The sequence below is a fragment of the Lutra lutra genome, chromosome 16 (assembly GCF_902655055.1).
Source record: "Lutra lutra chromosome 16, mLutLut1.2, whole genome shotgun sequence".
Lineage (NCBI taxonomy): Eukaryota > Metazoa > Chordata > Mammalia > Carnivora > Mustelidae > Lutra > Lutra lutra.
In genome coordinates, this window is record NC_062293.1 from 59,663,337 (window position 1) to 59,690,028 (window position 26,692).

At 59.2% G+C, this 26,692-nt stretch overlaps 2 protein-coding genes across 13 annotated transcripts in view; both read left to right on the forward strand.

The window, feature by feature from the left end:
- MINK1 (misshapen like kinase 1) overlaps positions 1-26,692 on the forward strand; it is a 42,963-nt gene that overhangs the window by 6,367 nt on the left and 9,904 nt on the right. For all 12 annotated transcript variants that reach the window (XM_047707162.1, XM_047707160.1, XM_047707165.1 and 9 more), the window contains exons 2-9: positions 21,615-21,680; positions 23,322-23,378; positions 23,467-23,592; positions 25,104-25,214; positions 25,472-25,562; positions 25,967-26,097; positions 26,338-26,392; positions 26,535-26,613. In XM_047707162.1, coding sequence (XP_047563118.1) covers positions 21,615-21,680; positions 23,322-23,378; positions 23,467-23,592; positions 25,104-25,214; positions 25,472-25,562; positions 25,967-26,097; positions 26,338-26,392; positions 26,535-26,613 — 716 coding nt within the window. The remainder of the gene's footprint in view (positions 1-21,614; positions 21,681-23,321; positions 23,379-23,466; positions 23,593-25,103; positions 25,215-25,471; positions 25,563-25,966; positions 26,098-26,337; positions 26,393-26,534; positions 26,614-26,692) is intronic.
- LOC125087162 (uncharacterized) lies at positions 18,307-21,606 on the forward strand. Its single transcript, XM_047707180.1, has 2 exons — positions 18,307-18,856; positions 19,555-21,606. Exon 2 carries the CDS (start codon positions 20,105-20,107, stop codon positions 21,197-21,199), a length of 1,095 nt encoding a protein of 364 aa, XP_047563136.1. The 5' UTR covers positions 18,307-18,856; positions 19,555-20,104; the 3' UTR covers positions 21,200-21,606.

Consider the following 26,692-nt stretch of genomic DNA (forward strand, 5'->3'; position numbering starts at 1 on the left):
CGGCTCATTCACATTCCCATCTGCTCACACGGGCACCTGCGCGGGGGTGGGGGTGTCACAGTGGCCGCGAGCCTGAGCACCGGCCGGGCTGCGAGGTCGGCACGGCTCCCAGGAATAAGCACAGGCCGGCCCAGCCCTGGGCCTGGCTCCTGCTCTCACATCTGTGGGCCGTGGGATTCCTCCCACAGCTTCAGGAGATGCTGCGTAGAAGTGGACGAGAGTCTCCGTTCGCACTGTGTGCAAGTAGAGGGTGAGTGCAGGGGGACTGTTCTGGTTTTGCACATTTGGAATGAAGCAGGGCTGGGGAAGCCAGTCTTGGCCTTCTTGAAGGAGACAGAGGCCAGGAGAATGAATCTGTGGTGTCAGGAGGGCGGGCCCTAGAGAGACTGGTTGGTGGCACAGCCTGTGGAAGGAGCCGTAGTGGCCAGAGAGGGATGAATGGAGGATGGCAAGGAGGGGACTCTGCCCAGGAAACACGGGGTAGCTGGTGAGGAAGGAGGCCAGAAGGCCTTGGACAGCAGAGGTGGTTAGACCTCGGACTCAGCTAGGAAGTGAATGTCCCCACAGCAGGACAGTCTGCAGGGCCCACCCTGAAGCCCTGGCACCCCGGAGCCCCCCCGCACCTGGAGCCCCCGGCACCCCAGCACCCAGAGTCCCTGGCACCCAGAGCCCCCCACACCTGGGGTCTGGGCTGCAGGGAAGCCGCTCTGTTTCCTGGCCTGTGGGACGAGAAGGCCTCTTGGGAGCAGGTCTGGGGCTGGTCTTCTGGGGGAGACTGGGGGTCCTCGTGCCCTCCTCCAGTGGGAACTGTTGGAGGCGAGGACTGGGGGGGGGGGGGGGGCTTGTGCTACTGAGCTGCTCCCGGAAGCAGCGGTCTAGAGGACTTGTCCCTGAACAGCGAGCTGTGGGGCACAGACGGAGGACCAGCAGGGCTGCAGTATGAGAAGGCCACCTCCTTCAGGCCACCCAAGTTTCTCCTTCCTCCCAGAAGCCTCTCCTGACCATGCCGGCCCTCACGGGTCACCTTCTTCTCACAGACCCTGTAATTCAGCATTTGGATACCTCCCTCCTCACACCGAATGTTGTTTTATGGTCTTGTCTGTTCCAGTGCTTCCTCAGGGATCGGGACCGTGACCGTGACCCTTCCTCCCTGCTGATCCCTCACAGAGGGCGTAGTAGGGCTCCAATAAGCACTCGCTTTGCGGGAGATGTGGCTCCGAGCCTTGCTGTGGCCTGTCCTCTCCCTCTAGATGGGATCTACGGGCAGCGAAGCATGGCCTGCGTGTCCTGTGCAGGTCCCTTAGTGGACGGGTCCCTTACGCAGCCGTCCTTGGCCAAGGAGGCACCGTCCTCCCTCTGGGGGCTGTCCAGAAATGCTGGGCAGGGCCATGTAGCGGTCACTGTGCAGGGCGACCGTGGACATTCATGCCCCGAGTGTGGGCAGCACAGGGGAGAATCCCGTTTCCACCCGGGCTGCTGGCGGGGCCGCCTGGGAGGGGTCTGGTGAAGTCCCCTCCGGTCCAGGCTCTGGGTAGGGAGGGGAGTGCGGGCTGTGCATGGGCTCGGCGCCTGGCACCTGCCTGTCCTGACAGCTCGTGTGCGTCTGCAAGCTCGCCTCCCAGGGTAAAGCGGGCAGGCTCCAGGCAGACTGGAAGGAAGACGGTTCGTGTGTTCTCTCCTTACCACCCGCCCGCTCTTCTTTCAAGGCACACTTCCGAGAAGGTGGCTGAAGCACAGAGTACTTGGTTTTTAATTCTGCGTGGCTGGGGAAGGAGTCTTCAGGGAGATAGGCGGGAGTGCCCCACAGCCGAGCACCAGCGGGCAGAAGCGGGTGTGCCCCGGGGTCTGGCAGGGGAGGCCAGCACACGCTTCTCTCTGCTCAGGTCTTTGCACTCTCAGCTTGGCTCCTGGAAGGCAGAGGTGTGGAGAACGAGCACCATGACTCAGATCACACAGGGAGGAAGGCAGCTTGCGTGGGTACACTTTGGGGGTGGGTGAGGGGTGGGGGGTAGAGCAGCGATGGGGACAAGCGGGTGAAGCCCAGGGACAGGGCTGCCATCTCTTCTCACTGCCTCTCAACCTGGCTTAGAGCAGAGCGTGGTGGGCTCTTGTTCTTATGCCCCCCCCCCAGGGCGTGGAGACGCCACGGTCCTCTGACCCAAGCAAGGTCTCTCTCTGGAAACCACCTCGGGCCCGCGTGTCGGACAGCACTGGGTTGGGGGGGGACAGGCAGCAGGTGGCCCTGCTGTTTGTTCCTTTGTCCTTCGGACTCCCAGTGAGCCCCTGTTCTCTCCTGTCAGTTCTGATCTGTCATTTCTGTTTTAACAGAAGGGGTTTTGGGGTCGGAATCACAGAGGGGTTTTGGGGTCCGAATAAGAACAGTGAGGGGCACTTGTGGTAGCTCCTGCGCTTACAGACGCTCGCCCGCCCTTCCGGTAGCCCTTACCAGCGGGCCATCTCCTCCCTTTCAAGGTGGAGTAGCCAAGCTTGCAGAAGGTGGGGAGTCCTGGACCTCGTCTAGAGTGGGCCAGCCAGGACGCAGCACATCTCGGAGTCAGACTCAGGTCTGACTCACCGCACAGCCAGAGCATGTCGGCGCCTGAGCCGTGGGCCGGTTCTGGGGGGCAGGGCGTGCGCAGGGCCATGTGGGGGCGAGGGCGCGGCGTGCCTGCCGCCCTGGACCGTGTGCTTGGAGCAGCGCGGTCTCCTCCCTGCTCCCGTCATGAATGCAGGCTGGTGGCGGGCAGCCTGTGTGGGCTCGCGCTGGGATGCGCCACTGTCCGTGTTTCTGGGCTTGCGACATCTGGGGACTTTGGGAGTGTGGCCTGCCTTGTGGACAGCCCGTGTGAGATGTGGTTTCTGCCCTTGGGGGATCCATGGTCCGGATCTGGGTCTCGGGAGAGGGCAGGCTTTATCCAGACATGTGGGACATGTTCTGAGAAGAGGGAGTGAGACGTTAGCCTGGGTCCCTGAGGACGTTGGCATTGGTGGGCCCTGGGCCAGGAATAACGAAACTTCACGGGGCCTGTGCCCGGCACAGATAGAGATTTTGGGGGGATGGGCTTCTGGGCAGAGAGCTCTGATGACAGGAGGGAAAGACTGCACGAGAGTCCAGAAGATTGGGGCACTCGGGTGCCTCAGTCGGTTGAGCATCCGACTCTTGTTTTTTTCCAGCTCAGGTCATGATGTCGGGGTCGCGGGGTCGCGGTGTCGCGTCCCGCGTCCAGCCGGCTTGGGATTGTCTCTGTCTCTCCCTCCACCCCCGCCCCAACCCTGTGCTCGCTTTGCACTCTCTCTAGATATATTAAATAAGTAAATCATTAAAAAAAGAACCCGGAGGATTTCGTTTGGAAGAAAAAGTTGAATGATTCAGAAGAGAGCTCTGTTGTTCCACAGGAAAAGAAGGAGACTGTCTCGTTCCTCCCTTTAAAAAAACAAGTTCTTTACTGTAGTTGCATAGGCATAAAATTTTACCATCTTCGCCAAGTTAAGTGTGCCCGGCAGGGGCACCAGGTCCTCTCCCCACTGCCGTGCGGAAGCTCTGGCCACCGGAAGCCTGCGCTCCTGACCCCTCCCGGTCCTTCCTGTGCGCCCCGTCCCCAGGGCGGGTGGGGGTGCTGCTCCGGCTGGCAGCGGTGTTCAGCAGACGTGTACTGGGGTATCAGTAGGGGCCATTCTGGGTGTCCAGGTGCCGGAAGTTCAGACACGGACAACTCTTGTTAGGGCAGTGGGTGGCACACCCCGATGTGTCTCCGGTGGGGTGAATGGCCGCTGGGAAGGCCTAAATACTTACTGGGGAGGGGTGGTGAGCTGCTAGAGGTGTTTTGGGGAAGCCGTGGGCAGCCCTGGAGGACCCTTCGGGGGCCCCTCGCGGGCCTCCAGGCCTGTAGGGTTTGGCGCGGGGTCAGCTGCATCGGGGGTGCCCACAGCCCCGGCAGACCCAGAGCAGGACCTGGAGTTGGGTTGGGTTTCTTAGGGTAGAGGTGTCCAGTGAGATGGCCTGCCCGGCCTCCTGGCCTGCCTTGGGCCGCACCTTTTGCCATTTCTTCGTTGTCCTTCAAGGGAAAAGACAGGAAAGGCAGGCTTGAGACTCGAGTTGTCCAGGGCACAAGGAGGGCAGGAGACCCCCCTCACAGAGAGGCCCATCCTTACTGTTTGGAGCCCAGGCCACGGGGGCCTCTGAGCCAGTGGCTTGGGCATGCTGACTTAGGGTCCGTGTTCGGGGCTTTGTCCCAGATCAGTATTTGTGCTGGGTCCCCAAGCCTGCGGACTTTTTGTCTGTCTTCTGTGCGCACCCTAGAGGAGGCTGCCTGTGCTCCCCTTGGCTTCCAGGCCCTACTCCCCCCACCCCGCGGACGACCATCTAGAGCCTGCAGTGCCCTTACCTTGAGCGAGGTTTGAATAGGGATTGCTGGTTTTTCTTGGATGCGCTGCTTTCCCCGACCCCACGGCTCTATGTTAGAATGAAGCTGTGCTCCGCTTAACCCCCTAGAAGCACTGCCTGGCTTGCGTGTCACCTCGTGGTCCGGCAGCATACGCCGCCTGGGTCAGGTGGTCAGGTCGTCACTGCCGCACTCGGACAAGTAGGATAAGGGCCAGTGGGGAAGGCAGAGCTCACGCGGGCCATCTTCCCGTCGTAAAGGGGCCTGCAGTAGGTCATCGGACTCCCCGCGCTCACACGCTAACCCCTGCCGCACCTCTCAGACCCCCTGCAGCCCAGGGCTCCCGTGAGGTCTGCCTGGGGTTCGAGGGGCATTCTCTGCAGATCTGCTGCCCTGGCCGCCTTGTGACCTCAGATGGGGTCAAGGTGACGACCCCAGACAGCTGCCTCAGGAGGCCTGCGGACACAGGGCCGCTGGGGCTGAGGCATCACGATGCTGGAAGACCCGGTTCCAGCTTCCAGCCCATCGCTCGGTTCCCGCATGCATGTTGTCTCTCTGGGACCCGGCTTCCTCGCTAGCGGAATGAGGGATGAGAACAGTGACTGTTCATCCGGCTTCTTTACCCTTTGCGTGCTCCGGCCCTGCCTTGGGGGCCGTTGCCGTGCACCCGCTTCCCCCTTCCCTCCCCTTTTACTTCCCAGACGTCTCGGAGGGCCTGCTAGGTGGTGCGCTGTCTGTTCTCAGCACTGCAAACACACGAGCCGGGAAGATGCGTGACTTGCAGTGTCCTGCGCGTGAGGAAAGGCACACTTATTGGGGGGGGCGAGTGTGCAGGGGACGCTGGGCTGGAGGGAGTGGAGGGAAACGGGCCTGGGCGGGGGCTGGCCAGGATGGGACGGCCCAGGGTGACATCCCGGCTTGTCTGGGGAACGGCAGCGCCTCTGTACGGACCTTAGGGGGCGAAGCTGGGATGTGAGCTTGTGGCTGGGCATCTGGGAAGGACACGAACTAAAGGGAAGGCTCAGAAGAAGGTGTCCCGGCCTGTCTGAAGCACAGACCTCCGTGTGCGCTCCGGGCACTGCTGCCCAAGTCCGCCTGGGCCCAGGGCCGGAGCAACCGGACCAGGTGAGGACTGATCTGGGGGGACGGGAAGGGGCCTGGACTCATGGGGCCTTCCCTGTTGCTCGCCCCTAAGAGCACCGGCCTTGGAGACAGAGTCGGATTCACATCTGAGTTCCCAGCGTTTATTGGGCGACCGCTGGCCAGGTCTTTTACTACCCCTGTGCCTCATTTTCATCAAACGACACGGCCAGGCCCACGTCATGGGGCTGCTGTGACGGTTACACGGGTGTGGTGACGACGTGTGGGTGACCGCTTGCTGGAGGTGGGAGTTGCCTGACTGCACTTCGCAAAGGCCCAGGAAGGGCGTCTGCTGGGGTCTGTGGGCAAGCCTGTCCTCCTTGGCGTGCTTTTCGGGAAAGAGTAGCCAGCCTAGGCCGTGGGTGGGCAAGTCACCGAGCCCCCAGGTGGGAGCATGGCTGGCTTCCTTTTCACAGCCCTAGAGCCTTCCACTGTCCCCTGAAGGGTTTCCCAAGTCCCTGGAAGAGACACCAGCTGCGAAATCTCATGTCTGAACCAGATGCTCCTGTCGGTCCTGCCCCTGAGTCAGGAGGCTTGTGCTGTGCCCTCTGCTGGGAACTCGCCCTCTGCTGGGAACTCGGGCCCACCCAGAGGAAGTACTGGGCCCAGGGGCAAAGCCTGGGCCTCACTCTGGCTGGGCCGAGGGGGACGCGTGGCTTTGTTAGGAAGTGGTATCCGGGACTCAAGTACAGAGAGCTGCAAAGTGCTTAGCCGAAGGCCCAGTTCTGGACGCCAGGCGGGGGGCTGGGGTGGCCGGGCTCCCCTGGGCGAGAGATGGAAGGCTTTCCTGCCCCAGAGCCGGGAGCCTTCTGTAGCCCCAGCGGGCCTCTCGTGGCCCCCTGTGCTGCCAGGACCCCGCCTTAGCCCTTCCGGAAATGCTGCTTCCCATAAGCTCTGCCAGGGAGGGTGCTGCTCTGCTCCGTTCATCACCGTGGTCATGGTCATGTCTCCCGCAGGTGCTCTGTCACTGTTGGCTGACAGAATGTATGAGCCGGTTTACTGGGCCCCCCACCTGGCGGGAATGCCACCAGGGAAGGTTCCCCAGGAGAGCAAGGGAAGGGTTGGGGGAGCCTGTTGGCTCCATCCTGCTGGTCAGGAAGCTCTCCTGTATCCTCTCCCTCCCCGCAGCTGTCACTGGCTCTGAGTTGGCCCTTGGTGGGGCCAGGAAGATCTGGTCCCCACCCTTTGAAGAATAGCCTGGGTTTGCCTTCCTCAGTCTGTGATTCAGACAGCCCTTCCCCCTTCCTGCTGGCCTCTCCCTCCCCGGCTGTGCAGCCTGACTCAGGTCTGTGCCCTCTGCCCTCCCTGCCCTTTCCGAAGTCTCCTTCTATGCCCCCCGTCGCTCTTGGGGGATCTCTCCCGAGGGTGTCCTCACCACACCTGGATGGCCACCCGTCTGGAATTACTTAGTAGTAGTAGTAAATATTTATTATTATATGTAACATAATATACATTATTACCATTATTATTTATTTATTACTATCTTTTAAAAGTAGTCTTTCTGCTCCATATGGGGCTCGAACTCACGAGCCCGAGATTCAGGAGTGGCTCTGCCACAGAGCCAGCCAGACACCACCCCCACGCCCAGAGTCAGAAGCAGTGAGGGGAGAGATAGGCCACAGGTTTCCTTGTCCCTTCCCCGGATCTGCGGACACCTGACCCCCCAAGGAGGAGGTTGGCAATGAGGTATAATGATTTGTTTGTGCTACAGTGGAAACCCATCAGTGAGAAGCCTTATTATTACCCAGCCCCTGATTACTGCTGTCCTCCTCCGTGAGCTCCCTGTCTGCAGGCTGAACTCAGGGCTGGCGGTCCTCTCCCGCCCCCTTCGCCCTGCTGCCGCTGCCTCTGCCTCCCCCTCCTCCCTCCTCCTCCTCCCCTCTCCCTCATCTTCCTCCTGTTCAGTCTCCTCCCGTCTGTCTTCGTCTTCTCCCTCCTCCATCCTCCTCTTCCCCTCCACCCTCCTCCTCCCTCCCCCTCTTTCCTCCTCCCCTTTCCCTCCTCCCCTCCTCCTCTCCTCCTCCCCCTCCTCCCCTTCCACCTTCCGCGCCTTCCACAGGGACAACCTTCCTCCCTCCTCCCAGCTCCTCTCAGCCCTGCCTCTAGGGCATTCAATCTGCACCGCCCCCCCATCTTTCACCTGTCCTGTACTCGGTTCTGCTTTTGACTGGTTTCTCCTCTCCCGTGTTGCCAGTCTTCACCCTAAATCCCCGGGACACCAACAGTGTTCATAAGTCACCTTTTGACAGTTTTCCCTTGCTCTCTAGGAGGCAGTCTCTTCGTAATGACTCTGTGCGAATTTGTGGCACATAGTGGATTTCAAAACGTTTTCCCATCCAAGAATTCTTGTGACAGGATTGAGTAGACGAGGAGAAGGGGCTCTCAGAGAGGAAATGACCTGCTGGTTTGCCTCCATCACATGGAGGCCTCAGAACCAGTGCCAGGCCTTCTGGGTCTCAGGGACACGGGGCGCTAGCCAGGCTGGGCTTTGGTGTCCCTGCCCTCCTGCGGCTGCCTCCAGGGCAGGACCTTCTGCCCCTCTCACCCAGCCCAACCTCTGCCTTCTTCTTTCTCCTTTCTCTTCCAAGACGTTTTCCCTGGATCTCTTCTTGCCTGCTGGCTTTCCACAGTGTCTGGATCCTTATTACTGGTCTGGTTTGGGGGTGCCTGGCTGACTTGGTTGGTGGAGTGAATGTGTAGGTCTTAATCTCAGGGTCATGAGTTCAAGCCCCATGTTGGAGCCCACTTAAAAAAGAATCATGTTCTTGTTTGGGTTTTTTCAACTATGTAGGAGTTCGCTTCTTTAACAAAGTCCACTTTCTAGAGGCCCAGGTGCACCACGCATATAGGTTATGGGGCATCGAGTCATGTGACAAAAAGGGGTTCACTCTAGCAGCTGCCATAGTGCATTGCTTTTAAGTGACTGTCATGGATTATTTGGGAGGAATGGAGATAAACCCAAAACTAGCGTTAGAAACCATCAATGGCGCTAGGGAGGAAGGAAGAACACCAGCTTTCTTTAATTTCTGTTTTCGCTCAACAGACAGGTTTCGAAGGTGGTCCTGATCCCTAAGACAGCCTAGCAGAGAGGCAGTGAAAGACTTGGTCGCAACAGTGTGCTTGTGCCTGCAAATGTGTGTGCTGTGGAGCCGCTGGTGCCTCCTGGAGCTGTGGTCTGGTGCAGAGCGCTGAGCAAAGGCGTGGCGAGTTGGAAGGGCCCAGGGAAGTGCAGGGGTGTGCAGGGCCCTGGGCCTCCGCCCCCACAAGAAACAGGTGACCCCAAGGTGGGGTTGGCAGACTCCAGATGAGCCCCTCCTGGGAGGTCAGCGCGGAGGCCAGCTGGGAGGCGGTGGGATCTGAGCCTGAGGATAGCATCTGGTCCGCAGATGGCAAGTGAGATCTCCGGGAGTGGGCGGGGCTCCGAGGGGAGGGAGCTGCTGCGTTACCAGGGAGTGGGCCAGGTGGCAGCTCAGGGTGGGAGTGGGCGGGGCTGGGGGTGGGGGCAGCGCTGCGTGGACCGCGGGAAGCCCCCTTGGACCCGCCTGGGGCTCGAGAGTCCCTGCTGTACTGGAAGCCTTGATCCTCGTCTGTGAAATGGGTCGGCAGGTACTGCCTGGCCCTTGCCAGTCCTAGGAGCAAGCACACCGGGAGGGCTGGGCTCGGGCATTGGCTGTGGCGCTTCCCAAGCGTGCGGTGACAGAAGGGGTTGCTGTGGCCGCGGGTGGTTCTGTGGCTTCGGGGCGACCAGACCGCTCCTCGACTTGGGACCTCCTCACAGCCCCTGAGCTGTGAGGAGGCTGAGGTCAGGCCAGGGCTGTCCTCTGCAGCCTGCCCCCCTCTTTGCTCAGAGCGCTGTGGAGGCAGGTGGGACCTCGGACACACGCTGTTTATCTTCTAGGGGTTGGGGTTTATTTTTAAATTCCTGACTGTGGTGATATTTATTTTTTCTTTTCCCTTTCCCCACTTCTCCAGCTCAGCGGCAGAAAGGGACCATCTGTCCCCTGCCTTGCCTGTGGCCATTTTAGAACCCACCCCACTGCTGGTGTTCTGGCCCTTCTCTTCCTTCCCTCCCTCCCGCTGCTGACTCCCCCTTCACATCCCAGCCCCCCACAAGGCTCTGCCTAGTTCCCTCCCCTCCCGTCTGGATGGAGGGCCCGGCTGCTTCACCTGCCTGGGCTCCTGTCTGAGACCGCTGTCTGTCTGTCAGTCCATGTGTCCCTGGGGAAGCTGGGCATGCGGGCGCTCAGGGGGCCACTCCCCTCACCACCCCCCGCCCCCCACTGCTCTCACTGGCTTCCCGTTAGAGTGGCATTTTGTTCATGCACATGTCATGTCTGGACCTGTTTCTGCCTCTGTGTGCGTGCGAGTCCAGGTCACGTGTGTGTGCATGTCTGTGTGTGTGTGTGTGTCCCCTTCTGGAGGAGAGGCTCAAAAACTCTGCGTCTCCCCAGCACACAAACCTTTCTGGGTTCCTTCTGTCCCCTCGGCTCCCAGAGCCTGCTTCTCCCTCCCTCGCTGCCCTCTAGTTACCACCTTCCGCCTGAAAGCCCTTCCCTGAACCCGAACCGAACCCCTGAACCAAACTGGAATCCCAGGAAGCAGAGGGCTGATGCCGCCCCATCATGGGAGGAAGGGCTGGGCTGGAGGGGAGTGGAGAACAGAGAACCGGGGAGCGACTTTCTGGAGGTTTTATTTACTCCTGGGTGGGGCAGCTGGTGGGAGCTGGGTGCCCCGCTCCTGGGTGGGCTTCCTTCCCAACCCGGAGCCTGTCCTCACATGCTGTGGCTTGGAGCCTGCCTCCTCGGGGAGGAAGGGGCCATGACACACTCCCCGCTCCCCCAGGTCATCACAGGCGTGGGGGCACCACACGAGTGGGCCAGACTGGCTCCCCTGAGGGAGCTGCCTCCTGCCGGGGAGGCTATGTGGTCTCTGCGGGCCAGGAGGAGGAGGCCCAGGAGGAGGAGGTGATCGGGTGAGACTCCTGCCTCTCCCGCCTCATCTGCTCCCCTCTGCCTCTTGCACTCGCATACTTTCCCGCAAATGCACACCCGGCTGCGGCTGCGGAGCTCTCTCCTGGGCTGGCAGGCACACTCGGCCTGGGGCTGCTCCCCGCTCATTGAAGGATGGCTAGACAGCCACCCTGAGGTTCTGCCCCCTGCAATGTCCCCTTGAGACCTGAACTGGTGGGGGAGGCTGTCAGCCCCACCTCTTAGCCTCATCCCTGCCTGGCCCTGGCTTCCCAGGAGTCCTGTGGTTGGTGATGGGACCGAGGGCAGGTCCCAAGCTGCCTGTGCTGGGCAGCCACTGTGTGTGCACGTAGGCTCCTGGGCTGCTGGGCTTGTGGGGGTGGCTCTGAGGCTGCTGTCTTGCCCCAAGGAGGGTGAGGGCCCCTCTCCAGCCTGGACCTCAGTACCACGTGGCCTTTGTCCCTCTTCCTCTCTGTGTGGGCCTTTCGGGGTCACAGGACAAGCTCAGGCAGCCAGGCCTGTTGTCTCCCTCTGGGAGGTAGGCAGAGGGCCACTGCGCCCTCCCACTCTCAGAATCAGAGCTGTGGCAGCCCACTCCCCCAGGCTCCCCAGTCTCCCCTAGGCCTGAGAGCTGCGTGGCTCTGGGCTGTATTGTGCTGCTCTTGTTGGGTCCCACTGTGGACCACAGCTTCCCACTCTTTCCCTAGAGCCCCTTCCTGTTGTCTGTTGTCTGTTCTGTCTGCCACAGGTTCTTCTGTGAAACCCTGCCCCCACCCCTGCAGCACCGCCTCCTGTCCAGGGCACAGTGGCACCTCTAGGCCCTGTGTATAGCGGCAGGACCTGTCAGGGCTCATCCCAGTGCATAAGTGCCACGGGGGCCTAGAGTGCAGGACAGACCCGCCCTCCCCCACCCCTCTCCCCAGGCCTTACAGAGTCCCTTTCCTGCCACTCCAGAGCCTCCTAGAATCTCTTGGGAATTCTGAGTGGACGGACCCTTCCTGCTCTGAAATTGTGTAACCCTAAGACCCACGGGAGGGGGAGGGGCTCCTGGCTGGCTCCTTGGAGGAGCACATGCCTCTTGATCTGGGGTTGTGACTTGGAGCCCCGTGCTGGGCATAGAGCTTACTTTTAAAAAATAAAATCTTTTTTTTTTTTTTTTAAAGATTTTATTTATTTATCTGACAGACAGAGATCACAAGTAGGGAGAGACAGGCAGAAAGACAGGCAGAGAGAGAGGGGGGAAACAGGCTCCCTGCTGAGCAGAGAGCCCGATGCGGGGCTCGATCCCAGGACCCTGAGATCATGACCTGAGCCGAAGGCAGAGGCTTTAACCCACTGAGCTACTCAAGCGCCCCTAAAAAATAAAATCTTAAATAAAGGCCCATAGGTCAGCAGAAAAGTTGGGGGGTCCATTTCCCATCATACCTCTCTGTCCTGCCGTGGCACATGTGACTCGTCAGTGCGTTCATCCTGTCCTCTTTGTGCTGGTGTCTGACTTAGAAACTCCTAGAAGGTAGAGCCAGGGTTTAAGGAGGCCTGGTGTGACCGGCATTTAGAAAAGCTGTGGCTGATACCGATAACAGTTTGCATTGGTGACGAACTTCACAAAGCCCTTTACCCACCGGGGGCTCCATCTGCAGGCAGTGTCCCCACGGCACTCTGGCCACCGGAGCAGGCCCGTTGTCCGTGGAACAGGACCGGATACCAGGGTTCAGCCCTGCCAGCTTGGGGCCACTTCCTGGAAATGTCATGCCTGCCCTAAGGTGCTGGCCCGCCTTTGCCCATTCTGTCACCCACCACTTTCCTCCTAGACTGCAGGGAACCTGGAGCCCTCCTGTCCTCTTGTCCCTTTGTAGGTCCCTGAACGTTAGTCTGTCCGTGCCTTGCCCCATGGCCTTGGCCCTCTGCTCCTGAGAGCCTGAGTTTTAGTTAGCATCCCCCGCTCCCCAACTGCATCACAGCCTGGGCCTGACCGTGCGCTGACTGGCAGTGCGTTTTCTCTTGGGAGGTGGTCCCAGCCTTCATACTGAACCTCATCTCAGCCTCATCACTGCCATGTTCGACGGCCCCGGCCTTCAGGGAGGGGAAAGCAAGGTGTCAGCTGGTGCTGGGCACCCAGCCCCGGACTGGGTGTCCTGCTGGTTGTCAGTCCGGCTCGCCATTTCCCCCTTGTCCTTCCTCCAGATAGGAGCTGTGGGAGGCCTGGGAGCTGATGGAGGGCCCACAGAGCAGGGGACGTAGAGCCAAGGCCAGAGTCACTGGCCAGCGGAGCCAGTGACCAAGGGAAGGACCCCAGTGCCGGGCCTCACTATCACTCACTGACATTTGTTGGGCCCCTGGCCTGCGCCTGATGCTGGAAGGGTCCTGGGGCCATAGCTGGGGTCACCGACTCCGTGAAGTCTTTAAGGGGGGCTTGAGGGGACCCGTGCACTGAGAGACGTGCCTAGTGCCGGGAGGAGACGGGCCAAGGGGCCTCTGTCCCGTGTGAGCCACGTCCTGGGTATGTGCCATGGCATTGCCTGGCTGTGGGACACACGGCCCTAGCCCCACAGCTGCTGCTTCATGGGCGGACACGTGGGGTGATGAACCGTAGTGGACACCATGCAGCAGAGGGCACAGTCCCCCCAGAACCCAGCTCTGCCAGCGGCAGGCCTCCCGGAGAGAGTGTGGTTCCTGTCTCCCAGCCGCGCTCATCAGTAAGGGATTCCAGTGTCTGTGGGATGGTCTCGCATCTTTGTCCACATCTCCTGTCCACGGGAGGCTTCCTGAAGTTGTAGCGTCTGTAAGCGCTCTGGTCCTGAAGCTCTCGGGAGTCACCGTCGCCCTACATGCTCCCTGTACGGCACAAGTGCACTTGACCCTTGACCGCTGCGGCATTGGGGTGCCCCGCCCCACACAGTCAGGAACCCACGTGTCATTCTTGACTCCCCAAAAACCTAACCAATAGCCTGCTGTGGGCTGGAGGTCTCCCCGGGAACATGAGCAGCCGCCAGGACCGCATCCTTATGGGACAAGGAGGCCTTGTTGCTCACTGCTGTCTTCCGGCACCCGGCAAGGACACGGCCTGGAGGGGGCACCTTCGTGCGATGTGCACGGGCGTGCTACAGCCACAGACGGGGAGCCAGAAAGTTTTCTCTTCTTGTTGAAAGGGAACCAAGGGTGGTTCGGTGACTTCCCTGCAGATACACAGCCTGTTAGCAGCAGAGCCAAAAATAGAAACCGAGTTCCCTAACTCTTGATCCTGTAAGTGGTTGTATCTTTTTTTAAGATTTTATTTATTTGAGAGAGAGAGAGAGAGAGCTCGAGGAGGGAGAGAGTCAGAGGGAGAGGCAGACTCCCCTCTGAGCAGGGAGCTGACCCGGGACTCGATCCCAGGACTCCAGGATCATGACTGGAGTCACCCAGGTGCCCCAGGTGGCTGTATTTTACCATTTTCTGTGTTTGGCTCAGGACCTTATGTGTTAATAGACCAAAAGCACTTAGGGGGCTCCCTTCCATTTTCGTAGGGCCGCTTTCTTAGCGTGGAGCTTGTCACTAATCAGAATTCTTTATTGAGTGCTCTGGGCGCTATTCTCAGAATAATTTTTCTTTTTTTTATTTTTTTGGTTTTTTTTATTAAGTCATCTCTACACCCGACGTGGGGCTCGTCCGCCCGTTGGCAGGCATTGAGGTCATCCCTGCTCTTGGGCCGCCAGGGCTGATGCTGCTGTGAGCCCTGCTTTGTCCGGATTTTGGTGCATACGTATGTTTTCAGTTCTCCCAGGTAGCTCCCTGCTGTGTCCTGTGATAACTCTCGGTCCCACATTTTGAGGAACCACCACAGTGTTTCCCAAAGTGGCTGTGCCATTTTACATCCCCCCAGCGGTGCACAAGGGCTCCAACTTCCCCGCCTCCTCCCATTGCTTGTCATTGTCCGTCCTCAGGACAGTCCCTGTCTTAGTGGCCGTGACGTAGGAGCTCGTGTGGTTTGGGTTCGAATTTCCCTTGTGAGTAATGATGTCCACCTTTTCGTGTGCTTGTGGGCCACTGTAGATCCTCAGAGAGATGTCTGTTCAGAAATTTTGCCCATTTTTTAATTGGGTTATTCATCTTTTTATTGTTATTTTGGTTTTTTTTTCTAAGATTTTATTTATTTATGTGACAGAGAGCACACAGGTAGGCAGAGCAGCAGACAGAGGGAGAGAGAGAAGCAGGCTCTCAGCCAAGCAGGGAGCCCGATGCAGGACTCCATCCCAGGACCCCAGGATCATGACCAAGCCAAAGGCGGCTGCCCAACCAACTGAGCCACCCAGGCGCCCCTGTGATTTTGTTTTTAAGGAGTCCTTTTCTATTCTACTTGCAAGTCTCTTATCTGATATATAGTTTAAAATGTTTTCTCTCGTAACGTGGCTGGTCTTTTCACTTTCTTCATGGTGCCCTTTGAAGCACGAAAGTTTTAAATTTTTTTTAAAGATCTTATTTATTTGACAGAGAGAGACACTGCGAGAGAGGAAACACAAGCGGGGGGGGGGGGAGTGGGAGAGGGAGAAGCAGGCTTCCTGCCGAGCAGGGCACCTGATGCGGGGCTCGATCCCAGGATCCAGGGACTTACGTGGGTTTGTTTCCTTTCGTGGTATATGCTTTGGGTGCCCTTTGTAAGAAACCATTGCCTGATCCAAGGTAATGAAGATTTACTCCTGTGTTTTAAGATTTCCATGGTTTTAGGGGGCAGGGAAAAAAGGATTTGTGTGGGGCGCCTGGGTGGCTCAGTGGGTTAAGCCGCTGAGGTCATGATCATGGCCTCATTCGGCTCAGGTCATGATCTCGGGGTCCTGGGATCGAGTCCTACGTCGGGCTCTCTGCTCAGCAGGGAACCTGCTTCCCTCTCTCTCTCTCTCTCTCTCTCTGCCTCTCTATTTGTGATTTCTCTCTGTCAAATAAATAAACAAACTCTTTAAAAAAAATAAAAATAGGGGCGCCTGGGTGGCTCAGTGGGTTAAGCTGCTGCCTTCGGCTCAGGTCATGATCCCAGGTCCTGGGTTCGAGCCCCACATCGGGCTTTCTGCTCAGCAGGGAGCCTGCTTCCTCCTCTCTCTCTGCCTGCCTCTCTGCCTGCTTGTGATCTCTGTCTGTCAAATAAATAAATAAATAAAATCTTTAATAAATAAATAAATAAATAAATATAAATAAATTTTTTTAAAAAGATACTCAACCTTATTTATAATGAGAGAAATACAAACGAAAACTACACTGAAATCCCATTTTTCACTTACCAGACTGATAAAAAAAAAAATCCAGAAGTTTATACCTGATTTAAAAAAAAAAAAAAAAAAAAAGGATTTGTGTGATTTTAGCCCTTACATTTAGGTCTGGGATCCACTTTGAGTTAAAGTTTTGTATGGCACAAGATAGGGGTCTGACTCCATTCTCCTGCGTGTGGACACTCTGCTGTCCTGGCACCGTTTGTTGAAAAGACTTGACTGCCTTGGTACCCTTGTCGATGATCAGCTGACCGCAAACCAGAGAGGTGGTGTTTGCATCCTCTGATCCAGACGCCTGTCACTCCGCCACACCACTGTCTGGAGTCCTGTAGCTCTGAGTGAGTTTTGAAATCAGAAAGTGGGAGTCCTCCAGCTCTGTTCTTCTTTGGCAAGATCGTTTATCTCCTCTGGATCCTTTGCATTTCTGTACGATGTTTAGGATAAAGTTGTCAATTTCTGCAAAAATGCCTGCTGGGATTTTGATAGAAGTGCACCAAACCTGTGGACTCTAACAGTATTGAGTCTTCTAGTCCATGAACATGGCAAACCTGTCCATGTATGTGGTCTTTAACTTGCTCAACAATGTTCATATTTTGAGTGGCCACATCTGACACTTCTGGGCTTAAGTGTATTCTTTTGGATGCTACTGTACATGGAATTGTTTTCTTTTTTCTTTTTTTTTTCTTAGAGATTTTATTTATTTGACAGAGATCACAAGTAAGCAAAGAGGCAGGCAGAGAGAGGGAAGGAAGCAGGCTCCCCGCTGAGCAGAGAGCCCGATATGGGACTCAATACCAGGACCCTGAGACCATGACCGGAGCTGAAGGCAGAGGCTTAACCCAGGAGCCCCTGGAATTGTTTTCTTAATTTCATTTTTGGGTTAGTCATTGTAGAACATAGAAAAGGGGTTGGTTTTGTTCATTAATCTCACATTCTGCAACTGTGCCAAACTCATTGATTCATTCTCGAAGATTTTTAGTCGATTTTTTTTTAAAGATTTTATTTATTTATTTGACAGACAGAGATCACAAGTAGGCAGAGAGGCAGGCAGAGAGAGAGAGGGAAGCAGGCTCCCCGCTGAGCAGAGAGCCCGATGTGGGGCTCGATCCCAGGACCCTGGGATCATGACCTGAGCTGAAGGCAGAGGCTTTAACCCACTGAGCCACCCAGGCGCCCCATTTTAGTCGATTTCTTAGGATCTTCTGTATGCATGATTATGTCGTGAGCACACAGAGATAGTTTCCCTTCTTCTTTTCCAGCCTGGAAGCCTTTTATTTCTTGATCACACTGGGTGGAACCACCAGCATGACATTGACTGGAAGTGGCGGGAGTCGACAGCCTGGTCTTGCTCTCGGGTCATTCCCAGAACAGCATGTCTCCACGTGGTCCTGTTCTTGAGAAACTCAATCTCTGTGCCATTAATACATGAAACCGAGGTTGACGCTCACGGGTGGGACAGCTTGGGGTGGGCTGGGATAGCAGGGAAGACTTCCTGACACAGGCGGGAGTTGGCTTGGCAGAGGGAAAAGGTCATCGTTGGGCAGGGTTGGCGCATGAACGTACAGAAAAATGGGCATGAGCGAGTCCCTGCGTATGGAGGAGCTGCGGGGCTGTTACAGGACGGGAGTTTGTCACAGGGGTTCCGCTGCGGGGAGGCCCGCACCCCACCCACCTGTCAGCACCCTTTGAAGTGCAGAGTTTGACCGACCGACCCACAGTAGAATTGGGGGAGGGGCATCTGTCCCATAGATTCGGCCCCTTGCCCCAGACCCGCATGCTGCATGGGAGGCCCGGGAGCCAGATCCCAGCAGATCTTTTCCAGAGAGCCTGGTGGATCCTGAAGGCATCTCCTCCCCAGCTTTCCCATCTCACTTGGGCCCGCCTCCCACATAGCAGATGATCTTCCCACCCATGTGGTCGGTGAAGTCAAGGCCGCCGGCTGCTCCTGGGGCTCCCTCATCTTCCTGCTGGCCTCGACCGACCGGCCAGTGTCTCTTCTCAGTCCCTTGGGTCCTCATTCGCAGCCTTGTCCCCGTCCCTTCCCGCCTCCCAGCATTTGGCCGGACAGGAACCTGGCGGCTGAGATTTTGAGCAGCCAGAGGAAGAGCTGGAGGGTGCTTCTAGCACATTCTCCCGGAGCTGGTCCTGTGTGCGGAGGGCAAGCCTGGGCTGCCTGGTGCTTCCCAGGCACAGGGCACTGCTGCAGGGGTGTGTGCAGACTCCCAGCAGACGGAGCCACCAAGCACGTGGACGGAGTTGAGCATAAATGTGGGCATTTGAATGGGGTCTTCTGGACCCTCACATGCATGTAGGGGAAGAACCAACGTGCCCAAATCGCTTCTGGAACCCCTCGGGGGACGCAGCGCACATACAGGCTGAGAAGTCAATTCAGCAGGCTTTGTCGGTCTCCTGTCTTTTTTTTTTTTTTTTTAAGATTTTATTTATTTCACAGACAGAGATCACAAGCAGTCAGAGAGAGAAAGGGAAGCAGGCTCCCTGCTGAGCAGAGAGCCCGATGTGGGGCTCGATCCCAGGACCCCGAGATCATGACTGAGCTGAAGGCAGAGGCTTAACCCACTGAGCCACCTAGGCATCCCGGTCTCCTTTTTGTCTTCTTCCCTCCCACGGGCAGGGGAGACCTTCCTGTTTTGGAAAGCCTGTGACACTGCTGCCCCGTCATCAGAGTCCCCTTCCGCTCAGCCCGGCTTCCCCAGAGGGCGCCACTTCCTCCAGCGCCCCCCTCCCCGGGCTGCAGCCCCCACAGAGGGACTGCAAGTCTGCGGCCGCTGGTGCTCTCCTCAGTGCCACCCATCCTGCTGTCCGTCATGGGGCACAGGGCTGTTCCCCAGAGGCTGGCTTTTGGGTTCTTCCTTCCCTGGACGTCCGTCTCCCGTGTCCACTCTCAGTCTGTTTCCAGACCCTCGTTCCTAATTGCCTGATGTCCCCAAACATCGCAAACGCAACATCCAAACCAAGCCTCCGTCCCCGGCCCAATACTGCTGGCTCTCACTTTCCTGGCACCCGCCAACCGAGCATCCAGCCTGCAGGAGCCTGCCCGGCGCACCTGGCCTGCTTCCGCCTATCCCCAAAGCCACAAAATGGACCTTCCGTCCAGTCCAGCCTCTGTGTGAGCAGGACAAAGTCCCAAACACTTAAATGTTCGCGCGGTACACAGCTGATGCCCAGGACCCCCTAGAAGGCCACTTTCCAGGGGCTCCCACTCTGCCTGGCAGCTTCTCGATGCCTCGAGGGCCTCTGCTCTCTCTTTCAGCATAAAATCCTAGAGCACATAGGGGTCCTTGGCCCGTAAATTATGAGGTCCGTCTCTGACCTTCCTCCCGTGTTTCTCACGTATTGCTGAGCTCTGCTCGTGCCTGACTGAGGAGTTGTCCCCGAGCTCGCACTCAGTAAATGTTTGATGTAAGTGAAAGAAGAGAAAGTTACCCTACAGATTTCCCCGTGCTTAGGGCCTAGGCTGGCCCAGGGTAGGTATAGACACTCATTCAGAAAATATTTATCGGTTCGTTAACAATGGGACAACTGGATACCCAACGGAGGTGTCGGCTCTGGGCATGAGGGGAAGGTCAGGAGGGTGACCTTGGGCCCCGGACTGAGACGTGGTAAGGCACAAGCCAGGAGTGGGGGCGCCCCAGGTTTGAGAGGAAGACCAGCAGGGATGTCTGAAGGGAAGAAGGGACGGATGACAGGAGTGGAAACGGTCCTGCTGTTGGTAGAGAGGACCCCGCCCCCACATTCTGTACCGGGGGGAGGCCGGGCATCGCGACACCCGTCAAAGGCCTGGTCTTGGGTCCGTTGTCTGGAAAGCTCTTCCCAGGAAGTGCGGCCGTCCTGGTTAGCGGGTCAGGAAACCAGCTTGGAACCACAAAGCTGAACCCGGAGATCACGTCTGACCTCAAGGACTGTTGTCTTCCCCAGCACCTCCCACACTTCCGAGGAGGAGGCGGGTTCAGGTCTGAGATCAGACTTGAACCCGTCCGTGCTGATTTGAGGCACCAGCCGTGCCTGGTTAGGACGCTCAGGCCCGTCCTCCTTCTGTGTTAGGTGAGGAGCGCCCCGGAATTCACGACCGCGAGTCCCAGGTCCGCCTCCATCCACCTTGGAAAGAGTAGAGTGGACGTAGGAAAGCGCGGCCCAACAGGCCAAGCTCGAGGCCCCTGAGAGGCCGAGCCCTTCTGGCGGGAGTTGGGGCCTGCAGGCAGACAGGAGAACCGGGTCCGGGCTCCCGGCCACTCCCATCAGCTGTCCCCACAGTGACACTTTCTCCCTTTCCTGGGGCTTACTGTTCCATCAGACCTGCTCAAGGTGGTTCCATTGTCGGCCTGTTTTTTCGTGGGGTGACCTCAGCTGGAGCCAAATGCTTGCACAGGCAACTATAGAACTCTGGGCCGGCTCAGCCCAGGCCCCAGGGATGCACAGTCAGGCAGCCCCTCCGCACCATCTCCCTTTTCGTCCCCGGAGCAGCTGCGGGCCGTTTTCTGGCTGCCTCGAGCCGGGCCCAGGCAGGGTGCTGGACATGCCACTGAGCAAGGAAGGTGCCATGCCTTTCTTCCAGGAGTTTCCACGCCAAGGAAAGACATGGCTTTGGTGCGCAATGGTGTGCGCTCTGAAGGAACGGACGGGGAGGGGACTGCTCGTGTGGGCCCTCGGGTCCCCTTGCTGGGAAAGCAGGCGCAGTCAGTATCTGGTGCGGAAGCCTTGGGCCGCCATCTCCGCTGTCCGGCCCAGCCAAGTTAGGTTCTGCTGCTCTCCGAGGAGGGGCCGTCAGGCGTTCTTTGTTTTCCAGAAATCCTATCCTGGTTTCAGAAACAGGGAGAAAGCAGTTTCAGGTTCTGGGCTTTTAAAACGATCAGCCCAGAGATCTGGGCACTGCCCAGAGAGTGTGTTCTCGGGGGTGTCGCCCCCCTGCGGGACCTGCAGGGGGCCGAGGGGCAGGCTGACCTCCTGGCCTGTCTCCAAAAGAAGGCCACACCAGAGGGTGCGGAGGGCGTCCCCACAGCTGGGCTGGCCGCGTGCTCTCGGGCCAGCAAGCCAGGAGCCTCTTTGGTGGCTTTGTCTGAGCCCTTCCAGACTCTCCTCCTGGCACTGCCTGGCTCCAGAGAGTGGGGTCTGGAAGTACTCCAGCCCCTGGGCCCTCTCCGTGGCCCTCTCTGTCACCTGCTGTCCCACACTGGGCATCAGGAGGACTGGGAAGAAGCCAGAAAGGGACAAGAGAGGAGGCTGCTGGGTTTGTGGCCTCCGGCTGGCTTCCCTCCTCCCTGCTTTTACAAAATCACAACAGTGGGCACCTGGTGGCCTCAGTCAGTTGAGCATCTGCCTTCGGCTCTGGTCATGGTCCTGGGGTCCTGGGATCGAGCCCCGTATTGGGCTCCCTGTTCAGTGTGGAGTCTGCTTCTCCCTTTCCCACTCCCCCTGCTTGTGTTCCCTCTCTCGCTGTCTGTCAAATAAATAAAATCTTAAAAAAAAAAATCATAACGATGATTATCTTGTACTGCGCACACACACTCTGTGCCGGGCTCCGTCCCAAGCCCTTCACCATGGTCGCAGGTGTGTGCAGGGGACCCCAGCTCCGGAGGTGCACGCTCAGGCACCCCTGTCTGGCAGAGGCGGCCACAGCCTCCCAGAGTTTGCCGCTGCCTGTGTGATCACGGGCATGTCTGAAGGCCAGTGGGGTTCCCACTGCTGTCGTCTCTCCCCTTCCTCTGACCTTGCCTGTAGAACACGAACCCTGCAACCCACCAAAACCACCGCTGGGTCTGGGTTCCCCCAAAGCCCCTTCGTCATATCCCTGTGCTCACTCTGACCGGATACGTCTCTCCCGCTCTGTTCTGAAGTCCCCACGCCTTGTTCTGTCTCCCTCCCCACAGGACCCTGCTGGAATCTTTGAGCTGGTGGAAGTGGTCGGCAATGGAACGTACGGACAGGTGTACAAGGTGAGCCTCTAATGGGGCCCTCGGGGGGGGGCGAGCAGGCCCTAGTTCTGGGGCCGTGGGAGGGGACGGAGGCTGGGAGAGGTAAGGAGTGTGAATGGTGGGAGAGAGAAGCCCAGCACGTGGGATGTTTTGCTGGGCTGTGCATGGAGTCTCCATGAGTCCTGGGTTCAGCAGGAGGAGGTCTGGAGCCAGGCTAGTGTGGGCAGGGGCCCGGGAGGGCAGTGGTAAGTGTGTGTGTGTCTGTGTGTGTGTGTGTGTGCGCGTGTGCATATGTGGGTACCTATGTGTATCTGCGAGCATGCATGTGTGCACATGTGTATCAGTGTAGGTGTAGGCACGCACGCGTGTATCTGTGGGTGTGCGTGGGTGTGTGTGCGTGCACATGTGTGTGTGGCTGTGCATGTGTGTCCATCGGGGCTCACCTGGGAACTCCGAGCAGAGCTCAGGCCACAAGGGCAGTTCTGGCTTCTTCCCAGACCTCTCCGAGGCCTAGCCTTGGCATTGGTGGAGCCCCAGGACCTGTCACAGAGGGGAAGTGGTTTTCTTGAGCTCTGGCTTTCTGCTCCGGGGGCCGTCCCTGTCCTCCACACAAAGTAGCAGTTCCGAGACCGTTGCCTGTCGCTTCAGCTTGGCCCACCCAGCCCAACCACAGGTCCCACTGGGAGGAGGAGGTGGCACATTAGATGTCCCAGACGGATGCTGTCCCCAGAGCTGGAGCCTCTAGGGCACATGCCCGCCTTCTGCCTCTCCTGATGTGACGCTAGGCCTTTCCACCAGTCTCTGCATCGCAGGGGCATTTCCTGGGTCATCGGGACCACCCTGTGAGCTTTGGGGGAAAGGTGCGCCTCCTCCCCCAGTCTCCCATTGCCAGCCTGGTTGTTGCCATGGAAATAGTAGCTGTGTTCTGCTGCTGCTCTGGGCTTGGGGTCTTGAATGACTGCTGAAGACAAGAATGATGGGAGGGGCTGACCGTCCCTCCCCCAGCTCCCTGCTCTTTCCCAGGAAGCCTGGACTCCCCTGTCCCAGGCTGGGATGGCTCCTGGAGGAATGTCAGAGGGATGAGGGGGGAGGAGAGAGAATGGCAGGGACATATTCTAGAAGTTCCTTCCCATTAGCACTAGCGGTGGGGCATCGGCAGGCTGGTCCGCTTTCTGGATTTCCCCGAGTTCCCTCAAATCCCAGCTCTGTCTTCATTCTTTCCTGCCAATAATAATAAAAAGCCTTAGAAGGGGGCGATTCTGGGAAAGGCTTCCTGAAAGCACGAGGCTGTGGGTCTGGCATAGAAGCTGCTAGAGAGGCGGAACCCCTCCCCCAACCCCCCCAAGGCAGGGGAGGACCTCTCTCACCCCCTGCTCTTCAAACTGGGAGGCCCAGACAGAGGTGACTCCCACGCGCCTCCCTGAGCTGTTTAGGGGGCAGAGCGGACCCGTTGTCTCGATCCAACTTGCGCTTGGAGTCTGGGCCCCGTAGTTGTTCTGAGAGGCTTCTGCCTGCCCCTGTGACGCACCCATAGATGGAGTGTCTCGTCACCACGGGGACACTTTCTAAGACCGAAAACAGCCAGAAGGCACGGCCTGTTCCAGAATCACCCATTCCCAGACATAGACTCAGAGCCTCCGCGTCCACCTCTCTGCCCCACAGGGTCGGCACGTCAAGACTGGGCAGCTGGCTGCCATCAAGGTCATGGACGTCACAGAGGTAGGGAGCAACGGGAGCGGGGGACAGTCAGGGACACCGAGGTGGGCGGGGGGGGGGGTGCTCGGGCTCAGCCGTCCAGTCCTCCTAGGACGAGGAGGAGGAGATCAAACAGGAGATCAACATGCTGAAGAAGTACTCTCACCACCGCAACATCGCCACCTACTATGGGGCCTTCATCAAGAAGAGCCCGCCCGGGAATGATGACCAGCTGTGGGTGAGCCGGCCCTCCGCAGCCCTCCCTGCCTCCAGGCCCCCAGCCCTCCTTCCGTGCACACGGCCTCCCTGCCTCCCTACCCCACACGCTGTGGCCTCTTGCCAGGCCCTCCAGGGTCCTGGGGTTCGCCTGCATCCTCCCTGAGCAGGGCTGGGGCAGGAGGGGAGTGCGTCAGTCCTGCCTCCTTGCACAGCTCCGTGGGGAGCCACAGCCCCCAAAACTGCGTGGAGGCAGAGGTCGGATCCTCCTGGAGAGCACAAGCCCTTCTGGACGATTCCTCCATGGAGAGCTGTGGCTCCTTTGGGCCTCCCCCAGATTCTCTCCCGAGAGTCACTGCCCTCCTGGCCAGGCCTGCCGTTGCCTGGCCTCGCCCTTCCTGCTCTGCAGCCCAGCGCCCGGGGAGTGTTGCAGGGACCGTGGCTGCGGGCTCAGGGCTCAGCGGGGGCTCCTCTCCCGCCAGCCACGGACAGGTGCTTCCCAAGCACCGTCTGTGCACTCTGCACATAGGCATGCGTCATGGTCCGTGTTCCCGAGGCACTCATGCACGGACTGCCCGGAGCAGGGGCAGCGACTCTGCCCGCTGGGTGGTGGGTGGGCGACCCCAGGACTGGAGGCTAGGCCCTACCCGGGGCGCCCCCTGCTGGATGCACTGCACTCCCACCCCACCCCCACCCCGGGCCTGTGGGGGGCAGGGGCCCAGATGTGGGGCCGCAGATTCCCGTCGCTGCATTTGCGCGTGTACACGTCCCCGCTGGCCTTTTTCCACATGGGATGTGTGGGGGAACACGGCCACGGGCCTCCCGATCCCCAGGGTGCTGGCGGCCGGGCCTCTGCGGCCTGTGCAGGGGTCTCCCCAGGACCCCTCCTGCAGCTCACTGGCCCGCCCTGCCTGCCACTTCCTCTCCAGCAGGCCTGGAGAACCGTTCTTAGTCCCCGCCGTGCCTCTGGGTCCGGCGCTGGCCGCGAAGGCTGGGCAGCCGGTGTCTGGGGCTCTGTGGACCCTATAGTCTGTGACGGCTACTCACGGCGGCCGCTGGGCCCCAAAACAGTCATGGGCAGTGCGCACATGAATGGGGACGGGAGTGTCACTGGGTCCCCAGAAGCCTTGACTTAGGACATTCCAACTCCAATTTTATAGGATTCTTAGTTTGATTTTTTCCAACCGTTTAGAAATGTGAAAACCAGGCTTAGCTCGCAGGCCAAAGTCTGCCAGCCCGCGCTCCGAGGCCGCCCCTATGGTTTTGGGCTGCAGTCCCCATGGGGCCCAGACGAAAGCCTGGGGCCGTCCCCGAGGAAAACGCGCATGGGCACTTCCTTCTGTCTAGTTTTCGGGGTTCCTCGGGCTCCCCCTTGGTGCCCAGACCGCCTCCCTCAGCCCCTCATGCATGGCCTTCTCGTCTCCCCGGCTCACCCCACTTGTGGCTCCGAGGCCTCTGGCCCTCCTGCAGGGGCTGGGGCGGGGGCACGGAGGCCCTGCCTGACGGATGCTCTTCCCCGGCCCCGGGCCGCAGCTGGTGATGGAGTTCTGCGGCGCAGGCTCGGTGACGGACCTGGTGAAGAACACGAAAGGGAACGCCCTGAAGGAGGACTGCATCGCTTACATCTGCCGGGAGATCCTGCGGGTGAGCACCCGAGGCCCTGGCCGGTCGGGGCAGGGACACCTAGCCGGCCCTGCAGAACCCTCTGGCGGCGGGGGGCACAGCCGCCTGTCACTGTCCGTGCCACCTTGCAGCTGCTGGGCCTTCTCCAGGGGCCGCTCCCCTGAGGACGCTCCCGCGTCGCGTGGGGGCAGCCCCTTCAGCCCAGCCCCCTGTGCCCCTCTCCTCTGGGCGGCCATACCCTCCAGCGCCGGGGTTGAGCTCCCCTCCCCCCACCCCAGGGTCTGGCCCACCTCCACGCTCACAAGGTGATCCATCGGGACATCAAGGGGCAGAATGTGCTGCTGACGGAGAATGCCGAGGTCAAGCTAGGTACGCAGTTCCTTTGAGGCGGCGGGTGGGGCACTCTGACCTCCAGGACAGAGAGCAGGCTGCGCGTCTTGCTCTGGGCCTGTCGCATCTCCTCCCCCGTGAGGCCCTTCCCCCTGCTGGGAATCAGTGCAGAAGTGCCCCCCACCCCCCCACCTCTGCGTCCCAGGTGCTGCACAGGTCCCTCAGGGGAGATGGGATGCCTTGGCCCCTCCTGCCTGGCCCTTGGCCCTTTCATACTGGTTGTCCCCCCAACACAGGGACATTAGGTCAGGCTCCTCAGGATGTGGACGGGGTGGCGGAGGTGTCCGGGAACGTCTGGGTAGGCAAGGGCTCCTGCTGCCTCTGGGGCACACACCTGCCAGCGCCAAGACCCCCAGGACGACTCCCCCCCCGTGTCTTCCCAGTGGATTTCGGGGTGAGTGCCCAGCTGGACCGCACTGTGGGCAGGCGGAACACTTTCATCGGGACCCCCTACTGGATGGCTCCAGAGGTCATCGCCTGTGACGAGAACCCCGATGCCACTTACGATTACCGGGTATGGAGCAGGGGGCGGGCTGCACGGAGGCAGCCAGCGGTGGGACGGTGATGGGGTGGCGGGTAGACTGAAGGCGGGGGCAGGGGCTCGGACGGCCCGGGTGACACGGTGAAGGTGCGGTGCTGTGCCTGTGGTGAGGGGTGGGGTCAGCTGGATCCCAGGAAGTGGTCCTAAAAAGGCCAGGATGGTGGGCACAGAGGGCCGTCAGGAACATGCTCCCATCCCTCCTTCCCTCTGCAGAGTGACATTTGGTCTCTAGGAATCACAGCCATCGAGATGGCAGAGGGGGCCCCCCGTAAGTGTGGACCTGGGAGTAGAGGGAGCCCTAGAGGGACTGTGGGGGGGTCACGGAGGTTGTGGTGGGAGGGACTGCTTGGGGCTCTGCCCAGGGCTGCGAAAGGGACTCATGGTGTGTCCCCCCCCCCCCCACGTGCCAGCTCTGTGTGACATGCACCCCATGCGAGCCCTCTTCCTCATCCCACGGAACCCACCCCCCAGACTCAAGTCCAAGAAATGGTAGGTCCCTGGACCAGCCCCCGCCCCCCGCCTTCACCCCTGTGCCCAGTGAGGGTCTGCACCACAGAGGGCTGGGGGC

Excerpts from the sequence above, each read along its gene's own strand:
- LOC125087162 (XM_047707180.1), top strand. The coding sequence starts at position 20,105 with ATGCTTGCACAGGCAACTATAGAACTCTGGGCCGGCTCAGCCCAGGCC.